Source organism: Oryzias latipes, chromosome 7 (genome assembly GCF_053564925.1).
Source record: "Oryzias latipes strain Hd-rR chromosome 7, Olatipes_Hd-rR_3.1".
Classification (NCBI taxonomy): Eukaryota; Metazoa; Chordata; class Actinopteri; order Beloniformes; family Adrianichthyidae; genus Oryzias; species Oryzias latipes.
Window position 1 is genome coordinate 22,806,923 of NC_136243.1, and position 13,515 is coordinate 22,820,437.

General features: G+C 38.3%; 1 protein-coding gene across 8 annotated transcripts in view; it reads left to right on the top strand.

Annotated features, from left to right (window-relative positions):
- Window positions 1-11,392, top strand: part of tead3a (TEA domain family member 3 a) — a 23,699-nt gene extending 12,307 nt beyond the window's left edge. For 3 of the 8 annotated variants that reach the window (XM_078949857.1, XM_023956628.2, XM_023956629.2), the window contains exons 2-12: window positions 2,682-2,921; window positions 5,291-5,355; window positions 5,924-5,986; window positions 7,920-8,030; window positions 8,115-8,158; window positions 8,266-8,327; window positions 8,409-8,542; window positions 8,626-8,796; window positions 8,919-9,059; window positions 9,143-9,295; window positions 9,404-11,392. In XM_078949857.1, coding sequence (XP_078805983.1) covers window positions 2,915-2,921; window positions 5,291-5,355; window positions 5,924-5,986; window positions 7,920-8,030; window positions 8,115-8,158; window positions 8,266-8,327; window positions 8,409-8,542; window positions 8,626-8,796; window positions 8,919-9,059; window positions 9,143-9,295; window positions 9,404-9,517 — 1,065 coding nt within the window. In that variant the 5' untranslated portion in view covers window positions 2,682-2,914 and the 3' untranslated portion in view covers window positions 9,518-11,392. Of the gene's footprint in view, window positions 1-2,681; window positions 2,922-5,290; window positions 5,356-5,923; window positions 6,126-7,510; window positions 7,523-7,919; window positions 8,031-8,114; window positions 8,159-8,265; window positions 8,328-8,408; window positions 8,543-8,625; window positions 8,797-8,918; window positions 9,060-9,142; window positions 9,296-9,403 lie in introns of all 8 variants that reach the window. The other 5 variants (XM_023956626.2, XM_078949856.1, XM_023956627.2 and 2 more) reach the window with 4 other exon arrangements.
- Window positions 11,393-13,515: the final 2,123 nt, after the last annotated feature.

Here is a 13,515-nt window from a genome sequence, read left to right on the forward strand (position 1 = left end):
ACCACATGACATTCTCCCAATCCTCCCCTGGATCATCCAGATGGTCTCTGGTAAACTTTAGATGGACCTGGACATGTGCTGGTTTAGCATTGTACCTTTAGAGCAGATTTTATTCCGTGAAAATGTTTCGGTGGTTCCAGCTCTCTTCAAGTCATTCACCAGTTCCTCCGTGTAATTCTGGGCTGTTTCGTCACTGTTCTTAAGATCATTTGTACCACACAAAGTAAGATCTTGTATGGAGCCCCAAGTAGAGGGAGATTGTCTGTGACTAGGCCTGCACAATATACCGCAAATTTATCGTTATCGCAATATCCAGCTCTGCAATATGCATATCGCGAAAGACGGTGAATATCGCAATAAATCATAAACCCAAAATGTGTTAAAACAATCTTATGGCAGCTTGAAGCATACGCATCAAATAAATCCCTTTATGTTTTGACCAATCAGATGGACGCCTACCCATTGTTTACCAATCAGATGGAGGCCTATTATGTTAGACGATTGTCACCTATGTCGATGAGGGTCATTTGGAGTATAATTTTTAAACTGTTGCAATGAAATGGGAATTATGTTTTTGGTTATTTTTCTATTTGTTTATATACCGCAAATTATATCGTTATCGCCATATTGATCACTTATATCGCATATCGCAAGTTTTCCTCATATCGTGCAGCCCTATCTGTGACTTTGTATTTCTTCTAATTATTCCAACAGTTGATATCTTCTTACCAAGCTGCTATCTTATTTTAGATTAGTTCATCCCAGTCTTGTTCCTGGTGCCCTTAGACAGCTCTTTGGTCTTGGTCATGGTGGAGCAGTTGAAGTCCGACTGTTTAAGGGTGTGGACAGTAGGGTTGGGCGATGTCCCTTAAATTGGCCGTTGACGATGTTTGCTGTCAACCATCGGGATGGACGATGACATCGTCGGGGGGGGGGGGGGGGGTATTTTTACATTTTCGTTCTTATATAACTGCTATTGTTTTTTTTGCTTTTTTCATTTTATTTCCCAACTGATGACTAATCCGCGATGATCCAGTATAAACTGAGGGGAGTGACTTTAACAAAAAAAATAACAAACAAAATAGAAAAGAAGTAGTCCGCTAGTAGAACCGGGTCTAAAAGTGTGTGTCTGAGCACAGCTCGGATCGTCAGCACACACAGCGGTTTGAGCTTCAAAGCAGAAATGTCGCTCAGTCCTTAGAAAACATTCAAACAATCACGCGGATTTGTGTTTCCAGTCGTGTCCCGACTAAATAAAGGCTGATGTTATTCTTACATGTTTACGTGCAGCCAGCAAGCAGCACCACCCAAAGCTAATGTTGTTAGCCCGTGTTAGCATACTGCTAATCCTGGCTTCGTTCAGAAAAAGCACTGACCACACGGATTAAAATTCAAATGATGAGCGAACAGGTGTTTCATAGTAACCGTAACATTATTAAAGGCACGTTTAGAAGACCGTCTCGTATATTACCGAGCTGACATGTCAATGTATATAGCCGCTCGGCGCTGTTTAACATTGTTTTGTATTGAATTGTTACATACAATAAAGTTTGAAAAAAAAAGCCGCTCGGCGGAGTTTATATCCTTCCGTTTTTCAAACCCTACTGCGCATGTGCGAATGATTTATTCCGACGGAAAGTGTGACCTTAGTGAACGTTTTTATATTCTGAAAACATTTTTCTGGGCCCATGTACACGGTTGGATTCTAATCTGACCATTGATCCCATCAAGATATTTTGTACATGTAACCGCGGCTTATGGTGTCGACGCGCAACGTGGCGGGGGCGTGGCATCACGATGGTGGTCTCTCCATCGGGATGTCAGTCACCCATCACGATGGACGATGATATCGTCCATCGGCACAACCCTAGTGGACAGGTGTCTTTTTATACAGATAATCGGTTCAAACAGGTGACATTAGGATGGGTAATGAGTGGAGGATAGAAGAATTGCTTAGAAATTATTTTTATCAGTTTGTAGGAGCTAATTATTTATTCTCTGCATCTTTATACTAATGCATTTTTGAAAAATTATACAATTGATTTTTCGGGATTCATTTTTACATTCTCTGACAGTGAACGTGGATCGATGATGAACATTACAGACCTCTCAATGTTTTAAGTTGGACAACTTGCAGAGTTGGTGTTTACCAAATTCTTTGCTCCACTATGCAACATGAAATTCTGCATTCAATTCACTTTTTTTCTAAACCTTTTGTGTTTTTGTTTGTTAGTGGCATGAGAAAAGGCCTCTTGACAACTATTTTTGAACCCACAGCATCAAAACGACAGCCATGGGGAAGTGAGATTGTGGGAGGTTAGGAGATTTGGGATCTGTTCTAAATGCATAATGTTCATTACGAAGCTGCAGTCATTAACTAGTCTACTTTGTCATGGAGGAGCGGCTGGTTTAAAGGAAGGATGAGGTACATGGATGAATGCTGGCCTATTTTAATCAAGGTCAGATTAAAACTAAAACTAACAGAAGTATTTGTAAACCTCTAAAACTTACCTTTTGGTAAAGAGTCATGTTTTTTATAGGGGTTAAAAAGTCAGAAAATCAGTAATTCCTGTCTAATTCCAAATTTGTTTTGACAAATGCACTAAGTTCTTTTTCTACATTCTCTTTCCTTATACTCTAAAATGTCCATCGCAAATGATCACTTGCGATCCGTGTTTTAGGTGTTTTGACCTGAACCGTCATCATTGCGTCGGAGTGGAGTTGCCGTGGAAGCCCTGACGGGGCACAGGAGGAGAGTGGCAATGGCGAGGTGCTGGCAGACGGGGCAGACCGTGGATTGGACGGAGACCCTGAAGGGGTGTGGAGTCCAGACATTGAACAAAGCTTTCAGGAAGCTTTGGCAATCTACCCACCCTGTGGGAGGAGGAAGATCATCCTATCAGATGAAGGGAAGATGTATGGTAAGTAACACATCCTCCCTCCCAAAAGAAGCTATAAATTTTGACATTCAAATATATATAACAAGGAAGTAAATGGGGTCAAAAAATATACTGTTATTAATAATTTTTCATTCATTAATCAATTTTATTAGTAGCATATTTGTAACCATTCCAACTGCATAAAACTGACTGACGAAGGCTTATTCATAGTTTACATGAAAGCCCAGACTTTCAATGTCTGTGCAGAATTAGCAGTCTATTCAAACTCCCTAAAATGTTTTCACTCATACCATTCAGTTGACCACAAAGAGAAAAAAAAACCTCCACCCTTGTTTTTTTGTTTACCTGGTGTGTCTTGCTTGTTTGACTTTAAAACAAACTTGGAATGATCATTAATCTGCACTTTGGAACTCCTTTGGTCCTTCTTGAAAATCCTTTTTTTAAAGGGCTGTTTGCTCGGGGTCAGAGAACAGAAACGGGATAAAAGAAAAGACAAGCTGACATTCAACATCAAATGGGGCTGCTTGATTGCTTCATTCCAGCATTGATTCTTCAATGATTTCTATTGTTTTTTCGTTTTTTTTTTTATCACTGTGTGCTTTCGAGCAAGATGATAAAACCAAACTGGTGGTTTTCTTGTTAGTATATACTGCAGAGGTGTCATACTTCTGTGTATGAAGATCCTTGTAACCAAAAGGGAATGTTACTTTAAGCTTTGCAGTCGTTTTTTTTTTTTTTTTTTTTTTTTTTTGTGAGAATGTAAGCTTAGTTAGGATTGATGCCCCACATTTACCTTTTTATAAACAAAGGTATACATAAACACATTTAACATTATGTTGGGGGACTAAGAGTTATTTAAACATCGCAGCTGCAATCCTATCTTTTTTTAAGTGGGAATGTCAGAGTGGTGTTGTTTTATTTTAAATTATAGGGGGGAAAAATAAATTGGTCATACAAATAATGTGTTTGTCATGACTAACACTGATTCCTCACAGCATTTTTTAATAATTATTAAAAAACCGTGGGATTTCAGTTATTGGAAGAACTGGAAACTCTTAGCTTTTTATTTCACACACGATGAAGACTTTAAATTCAAACTAGATTCTTCTGTGTGAAATTTGTTTATCCTTCCTGCGTAATTTTCTAACACATGTATTCATTCAACCCTATGTTTAACATGCTAAATTAGTTAGTAAATGGATAAAATTTCAACAAAAATGTGCAAATTGTAAGCCAACATCAGGTTTGTGTCCACGTCTATTCAGTAGCACAATAGTTATTTTCTCATATAATCAGCATTAAGCTTTTCTTTTGCAGCTGGATAGTTTAGTTGGTTGAGCATAAGACTGACACAGGGTTCGATTCCCAGGGCTAACCCTAACCCAAAATGACTTCATCCAGTGTGGGCAAGACCCTTCGCGTACGCATCTGGGTCCCCTGTGCCGGTTCCTAGCCCGGATAAAATACAGTGTTGTCAGTAATGGCATCCAGCGTAAAAAATCTCTGCCAAACCATCTGTGTGAATGAGTGAAAGCCTATTCTCTGGTGATCCCTGAAGGATAATGTGCATTAAGCCATTTTTGGAGTGGTGGGGGGAACTGGAACAGGTCCTCTGTCCTGTTTTGGGAATTGGGGCAGAGCTGTTTGAGTCACCCCTCTCTGTGATTTGGGGGAAGTCTTTGTTCTGGTTACTAAACAAAGCAGCGTGATTCATCAGAAGTCTCCTAAGTTGTTGGACCGCTTCCCAGAAACACGGATGATGATACCATTGACCATAGCTCCTTTACTGTAGGTGATCAGCAGCTCCAGCTGCAGATTCATCCATGGTCATCTGCCTCAGGCCTCATCTGGCCTGAGCTGCGTTTACTGCCCCTGCATTTTGAAATAAATTCACTTGTTACACTCTGATCCAGAGGTTTGAGTGAATAGCCACTGCTGAACACATTTTGAAACTCCAATGACAACACGATCTTTTCCACTTTTTTCTGCTTGTTGTGAACTCAGCCACAAACTAAGGCTAAATGCAGCTACAGATTGAATTTTAATTATTTAGTCAGTTAAACCTTTACAGCATCTCTGGCAAAGACCTTAAAGTTATTTAATTCAATAAGCACAGTCACCTAAAACCTTCAAACTGTCCCGCCTTCCTTTGAGTACAATAAAGTGATGTATTACTAAAAGACAAACAAAGATGTATTTTATGCTAGGAATATAAAATGTTACTGCTTTTTTGTTGTTTATCCCTCTAATTAAGCTTACTTGTTTCAGTTAACAAATAACATAAAAGCCTGATATTAATACCAATATAAATTGTGTAATTTACTTATAGTCTTGAACAGAAATACCCCATTTTTTGTGCCTGTCTAATTTTTTTTTTTTCTTGTTGCTAGGGCGAAACGAGCTGATTGCTCGCTACATAAAACTACGAACAGGGAAGACACGAACGCGCAAACAGGTATGGACGGGTATCTCTGAAGGCCGCAGTCCTGAACTGAGCACATCATTTTTATTTTACATTTTTTGTGGTTTGCCATCCTAAATGATGATGATAATTTAATCCAGACAAATACTTCAACAGGAAAGATGGAACAAGATTAAAAAAAAATACAAGAAATATCCGAATGGGATTGAGACGAGTAAAAGGCTCATAAACCCCCCCCCCCCCCCCCCCCCCATGCCCTATTTGAAATTTATAACTAAACCCATTGCACCGAGTCTTTATGATAGCTCTGATCACACTATAATGAATACACATTCAGTTTCAGATACCCATACACACACATATAACTACACATATGGATAAACATACACATGAAATCATCCGACACTCATTTGTCATTCATAAACACTCATTCGGTTCCATGGTTGTTCCAATGTTGTAAAGCTTCACACTGTTGAATGAAGCCGGTGTCCCATCTGGTATTTTCCATCATGTAGTATTATTTAATGGATCACAGCTGTTTGAAATGAACAACCAACATGTGTGTTTATTTTTGTGTGGGGGCGTAACCCTTACCCTGTAGGTATCAAGTCACATCCAGGTTTTGGCCCGTAAGAGGGTGCGAGAATACCAGGCAAGCATCAAGGTGGGTACCAAAGAATCGGCGCTCACTTTCCGTCTTCTTCTTCTTCTTCCTCTTCCTACATGCTGTCATTCTTCAGGTCTCTAGTCACCTGCAAGTGTTGGCCAAAAGAAGGTCTCGTGAGATTCAGTCTAAGCTCAAGGTACACAAGCTTACTGACTTAACGGTTAGCAGCTCTGTGTGGCTTCAATTAACCATAACGTTCAATAGCGTTTTGGGTTTTCCTTTCTCATCATTTTCATTTAACAATCAACTAATTTGACGGTGCATGATGAACCCAGCGAGTCTTGTGCTGATGCCAACCTTTCACTGGTGTTAATACAAACGGTATTTATCAGCAACTCATCTGATAAAACTGACTATCATACATGCGTTATCATACGTGACTGCTCAATAATTCTTAAAGTTACCGTTTTGTTGTTTTGTTTTTTTCATTTTAATTCTGTTGTGTGTATGGCAGTCTTGAGCTCCATCATTATGCAGCTCTGGACACATTATTGCACTACACTTCACTCTGTTTGTTTAGTTAATGCATGTTTGTAATAATGCTTACATTTCTGAGTATCTAATTTATTTAGATCATTCTCTTTGTTGATGTGCTCACTGAAGAATCGAATGCTTTTCTCTACTCTTCCTGAACATCTTCCTCGATTTTCACTTTCTTTCCAAATTCATTTCATGTATTTTGACCATTTCTTCCAGGTGTATTGTCACACACACATGTTCTTCATGGAAATTGTGTTTGTAAATGTAATGCAGTGGTCCCTTGTTTATCACCGGAGTTATGTTCCAAAAATGCAACATTTAATATCTGCGAATTAGCCAGCTTTATTTTGAATAATTGTTTTAAGGCAGTATAAGTCCTCACTACAAACTTTATACACTCTTCTTAGACCCACATTCACATTTTTACCCTTTTCTTACTTTTAAAAGTTCAAACCTTCGTAGAACTTCTGTCACAGTGATAGCAATTAAAGATTTATGCAAATTTGGCAAGCTGAAAGCATTCTGTAGTGTACAAGAAACAGCATGGAGGGGATTGTTTGACAATGGTCAGCAGCCAACCAGGATGCAGAACACAATGCACTGTAAAAAAAAAGTGCAAAATTGCACTAAAAAATCAGTGACACTGCAAGACCACAAGAGATTACCGGTGTTATAGCGAATGGACCACTGTATAGATGTTTTCATGAAAAGTCTATTTTATGAGTGGCATAATTCGACATCCTCATCTTCTCTGTGCTCTAACAGATGAAGGTTGTCAGCCTGATAATAAAGAAAGCTCTTTTTAATTCTAGTATGTAACAAGTCTTATAGAACTTTACTAAAATTCTAAAATGAAAGTTTTATGTTTCCCAAGAATTTGATCAAGTAACTATTTAAGGTGCAGGTGTTTTCATGTTAAACTTTGACCTTAAAGTGATCAGGGATTAGAGTGCTTTCTTAAATCCCAAAAACATTAAATCTGTTGCCTCCTTTTTTAATATACTGAATTGATTTTGTTACATGTCTTTTTTTTTGCCTTAGGCCATGAACTTGGTAAGTTTTTGATAAGTACTTCCAGTTGTCTGCTTCAGGCTGTGTGCTTTGTGGTTGGCGTCAACACATTTCTTGCTCACAATGCAATCCTGCTGGCAAACTGAACCCCCCCTGCTTGTTTCTCTTGTTTTAGTGATGTTAGTGAAGTGCCGGTGATGTAGTTTATTTTTTTTCTAGCTTGGTGCTTCGCCTGCTTTTTCTTCTTCTAGGTCTGCTCTGCCACCTTTCTTGTCCTCTCGCATAGTTACTGCATCGTGCTGAAAGGTTATGTCGGTTTGCTTGCCGTCTGAATTGGCGTTTCATACTGATTGGATGGTAACTTTTAGTTAAGCAGGCATTTTAGGAGGGGGGCATTTTCATTGTGTGTGTTTTTTCTCTCTTTTGTTATTTAATGCAGGACCAGGTGTCCAAAGACAAAGCGCTGCAGACAGTGGCCAACCTGTCGTCTGCTCAGATTGTGTCTGCGAGTGTCATGAAACCTCAAACGCCCTTCCCAGCATCAGTCAGAGTACGACAACAAGCAAAGAGACGTGATTCCACTTATGAAGTTTGTATTGAAACATTTCTTATTTTTTTTCTGCTCCCTTGTTAGTTTTGGCCAGGTCCTGTACCGGGACAGGCTGGACATTCTCAGGAGTAAGTGTTGGGGCCAAATTTGTTTATTTTATTTTATTTTTTTAGTGATTTGAATTGAACAAGATTTCTATCTCACTAAAGTTGAAATTCTTTCGTTATCTTGATAGCATTAAGCCCTTTGCACAGCCTCCATACACAACACTACCAACCCCTGTCCCTGCACCTATTGGTAGGTTATAAATGGACAAAGTAAATTTACATTTTTAGTGTTATGTTTGGGACTGAAGGGTAATAATGTTGTGTACCACAGGTTATGAGGCACTGCCGCCCCCTCGCCCTCCAACTATAGCTCCTCCTGTATGGCAAGACAGAACCATTGCCTCAGCGAAACTACGGCTGCTGGAGTATTCTGCGTTTATGGAGACCCAGAGAGACAGGGAGACGGTACGAACATCCGTGGATTAAGGGTTTTTAAGTAAAACAGTTGTTTATTTTTTTGTACATTTTCTGGTTCTTTTTCTCTACAGTACAAACACCTTTTTGTACACATTGGGCCGTCAAACCCAGGCTACAGCGATCCTGTGCTGGAGTCCATAGATGTGAGGCAGATTTACGACAAATTCTCTGAGAAGAAAGGAGGTTTGAAGGAGCTGTATGAAAAAGGGCCGCACAACGCCTTTTTTCTCGTCAAATTTTGGGTTTGTTTATAACTTCGTTGGTCCCTATTTAAAACTAAGACCAAAATCCTGTGAACTCCCATGTTACATTTGGAGTTCTTTCTGCGTTCAACTGTTTGTGCGTCATGTCGGGTCTCTTTCAGGCTGACCTCAGCAGTGACGTCGAGGAAGGTTCTGGCGTGTTCTATGGAGTGAGCAGCCAGTACAGTGGAACGGAAAATGTCACCATCAGTGTTTCTACCAAGGTGTGCTCCTTTGGAAAACAAGTGGTGGAGAAGGTTGAGGTGAGAAAAGGAAAAGCCAAACAATTTGTATTCAGCCCAAGTACTTTCTGCTTGACGTATATATGCATACTCTTCTGATGCAGACAGAATATGCACACCTGGATGGAGGAAAGTACATGTTTCGAATTCACCGCTCACCCATGTGTGAATACATGATCAACTTCATCCACAAGCTGAAGCACCTGCCAGAAAAATACATGATGAACAGTGTACTAGAGAATTTCACTATTCTGCAGGTAATCTGCCTGTACATTTCTAATGATATAAATCAACGTGTTCTGCTGAAATTAGGATTTTTGTTCATCTCAGTATTTGTAACTCCATGTATTTTCATCTTTTGTCAGGTGGTGTCTAACAGAGAAACTCAGGAGACTCTGCTGTGCATTGCCTTTGTGTTTGAAGTGTCCACAAGTGAACACGGAGCACAGTACCACGTTTACCGACTGGTTAACGACTAGCGGCATGTTTTTATTCATGCATGCAGAGACTTTAAAGACTTTTTTTTATACACTTACATCTTAAACACTATGTCCAGCACAATATAGCCCCCTACTCCACAGTCAGACCAATTGTCACATCTGTTGTTTGCTTAGCGCATGTTTTTCCATCCAAACTTCATATAAGCCTATGTAAGACGCTTTTGTCCTACTTTTTAAGTCTTCAACAATTGGGAATGCATCTGCACAAAGTCATTTCTACTGGATTCACAGACTTTTTTCCAGCATTTGCTGCATAATCAAGAGTTGTGAGAGATGAGTTTGAATGAATTAAAAACAACAAAAAAGAATCCGAAGATATTAAGCCAGTGTTAATGTAGCCTGCCACAAGGATGATTTGTTTTCTCTAGTTTTTAGTAGTCTGTTAAGGTACATTTTAAGTGAGCCCTCAGTGGTGTGTTCTTGGTCCAACTTAATGTGAAGTTGTGGACTTTAGTCAGTTAGATCAAAGATCCAAGGATCAATTTGCAGAAAATCTGCCTTTTTCAGAGAACAGTGCACTACAATTTAAGACATTCATGTCGTATTTATTTTTGAAATGATAATGTTAAGTGAGAAGAGGATGGATTTCTGGTGGTACATGATAATTAAGGGCATGGAGGGGGGGTCTCTCATGGGAGTGCCTTAGATATCGCCTTGTGTTTGTTTTAAAACAGCAAAAGTGCTCCGGTTAATTTTAGGCTTTTTAGGAGGGACTGCTTTTATCACTTAAAGAAACATTACCTTTTTTTTTTACTCCTTATCTGGGCTTGCTGCAGTATTTCTACCTCCCTGTGAGTTGGGATAAGAATGTGCTTTGATTCTTAAAGCCTTAAGCTGAGGAGCACTGATGTATAGGATATGTACACTACATTTGTATTGGTACTGTTGTATAGGCCAAACAAGATTAATACATGCATTTTTTTTAAAAAATACTTTTGTACTTCACTAGCACAGTGTGTTACACTAAACACCATAAATGGTGGGTTTGTTTTTTGTTTTTGGGAGCATACATGTCAGACCATATAGGATCACCCACAATGCATTGGGGGTAGATTCTTGACTGAAAACACTTGTAAACTATTCATCTGACACTATTATCTTCCGTTCTTAGCACTACTGGTACATATAACTACCAATTGTTTTATTTTTTGCGTAAGACAGTCATTTAATTTTTACTGTTGATCAGCCAGAAGTGTTGCATTTTATCTTGAATTTACAGTCTGAGTATTGGCTTTTTCTTTGGATAATTTAATATTTTCCTTTAAGTTGTTTCAATAAAAACATTTATAATAGAAGATTTCTCTTTTTCTAAATTCCTGAAAACAATTTTTTTTATCAGAATGGTTATTTTTCAAATGAAAAAAAAAAAATTAAAGACTTGCACCATGAAAAAACATGTACAGGAACTCAAATTCAAAGCATTGCCTTGCAGTGTTTCTAAAACCTTTGGTCAAAATGTTGTCCTCGATGTCTGTAATGTTAAGGCCATTTACAATATCCCATATTTCTTTGAGGGCTGATACATATTTATTGTGCAGGACTATGTCTGAAGAATTTTCTGTTTTAAAAATGGATCATGTGCTAATTGTTTTTGTGCAAAGTGGATCTATGAGACAGTTAAAAAATACTTTTTGAAAATGTTTGCCATGTATCTTTTCCTGACTTCTTTACTTTTTATTTTAATGTTAGAATCCCTAGGATGCTTTTTTGAGCCTCTGTTTCTATCATTAAAAACTGCAGTGCTTATTTGTCCTGCTAGAGGGAGCTATCACCTCATGTTTACACATTCACTCCTCTGTATGTAAAATATAAAAATGCACCTGATCATTTTATAAAACTTATGTGTACATCCCAGCCAATGTTTTCACTTGGATCGTTCGCTGTCAAGCATTTTTGCTCCAATTTGTCGTTGCTCAAATTTTTTTAATTTTTTTTTAAAACTGGTCATCAATGCATGTTTGCTGTCATATAATAATCATCCTGCAGAAAACGTGGGGGAAAAAACTTGCTGCCATGTGGTTTTAAGTCCTTTTGTTTATTGTTTGTACGTGTCAAGTAATGGTTGACTTTCACTCTTTCAAACATCAGACATCTGCCAAGAAAGAGGGTTGGATCTGTAAAAAGTAATGACGCATGCCAAAAACAATCCCTGGCAATGGATATGATTCCGTTAATATAGTCTGCCAATGTTTCAAGAGGACATTAAAACTTGCAGAGCTGCATTGATTGAAATGGGTAATTAAAGTCTGAATCTGAGGTCGGCAAATGTAATAAACACTACCTTCTCCTATATAATCTCACATGCTTGATTTAGTTAAAATTATTCCCAAGTCTATTCATGTCTCACTCAGATACAATTATCTTTTAGATCAATTTGAAGAAGGGGCTGAGTTGAGCCATAACCATAGATGCTTCCTTCGTAGAGGTTGCACAGATGTCATGCACTTTGCTTCACTAGTGCAAACTCAAAGGGCGTGGTGGGAAAATGTCTGAAAGGCTGCCAAAACACTCCGGTTATGCAAGTAGCATGTGCAGGTATGGTCTTTGACTTCTGTCCTCTTAAGATGAGTTCAGGGTTGCCTATGTTGTACAAATTAAATCATTAAGAAATGTTCAGCACACATTTTTAGAACACTATAAGATCTTTCTGTTCCATGAACACATCTTATGGATATTCCATAATCCCAATTGGTCATATAGATTACTTTTCATTATCACTTCGAAAGTACTTTGATGAAAAAAGTAATGTTTTTCTGATGATGGAGGACCTGTATAAGGAATACTAAGCTTCAAATTGCCTTTCTGAGTATTCCCATATTCAGATCATTGGAATTCTAGAACAGATTAAAAATGCAGTTGGAAAAATGCTTGTATTCGTGACATAGAAGCTACTACGGCAAGCCACAAGCTCTGTGCTCGCTCTATATGCATGCATGCGCTTGCAGACAACTAGATCAGTGTTTTTAGTTGTCTGCAAGCGCATGAGGTGTGCCATGGCACACTGGTTGAAAAACACTAATCGCATGCATGGGTAAATTCCCACGGTACACCTTACCATATCTCACGGCACATTAGTGTGATGGTCAGGTGTACTCCTCACAGTACCATGGGAAATTACCCATTCACTGATTTAAAAACATTTACCATCTCCAGGACCTCTTTTAGAAAAAACAGCTGCAAATTCCAGCTTTTTCTGACACAATTATCACAAAAATGCACGTGAGATTTTGGAGGGACCGTACATCAATACGGACTATAAAGTTTCTCCTTTTTTCAATTTTTGGATGCTGGTGTGCTACTATGGAAGTAATTCTGTAGCATAGTTTAAAATAAAAGTCAAAACCAAAAATGCTTTTTCATTTTCAAAAACCATTTTCATTATCATTTTAATTAAGTGACAGAATAAGCGTTTTTGAAGAAGAAAATAAAAAAAGCATTTTGAAGGAATGATTTTTCATTTTAATCTTGAGTCAAAAAATGCAGCTTCATTTTGAAAATGAAAAAGCATTTTTGGTTCTGACTTTTATTTTTAATTATGCTACAGAATGCTTCCATATGCTACAGGATTTTTGTCAAGGATAGTGGGCCTTTGCTCCAAAAAAAAGGTTGAAAAACACTGATTTAGATACACGTACGTCATCATTCTCCTTTTCTGAACTAGATTCTGGCTGGCTCAAAACTTTCCGGCTGGATAGTTCCAATGCTGCTAGCCATTTTCGTTGCATAGTTAATATAGGTTGAGGTTGTGAGGGGCTGTAAACTAGATGAACGTGTAAATAGATCGATGATGGGAAAGGGAGCAGGCTTAGTCCATGCCAACTGTCCTGTACACATCTCAGAGGTGAATTTGATGAACACCTTTAATGAACTACTGCCGCTCTGCAGAAACTATGTGCTTGAAAATGACAGGTATTTTCTATTTTGATTTAAAATAGCATAATCCTAATTAAAAGACCACTGGGAACACTTTAAAAATA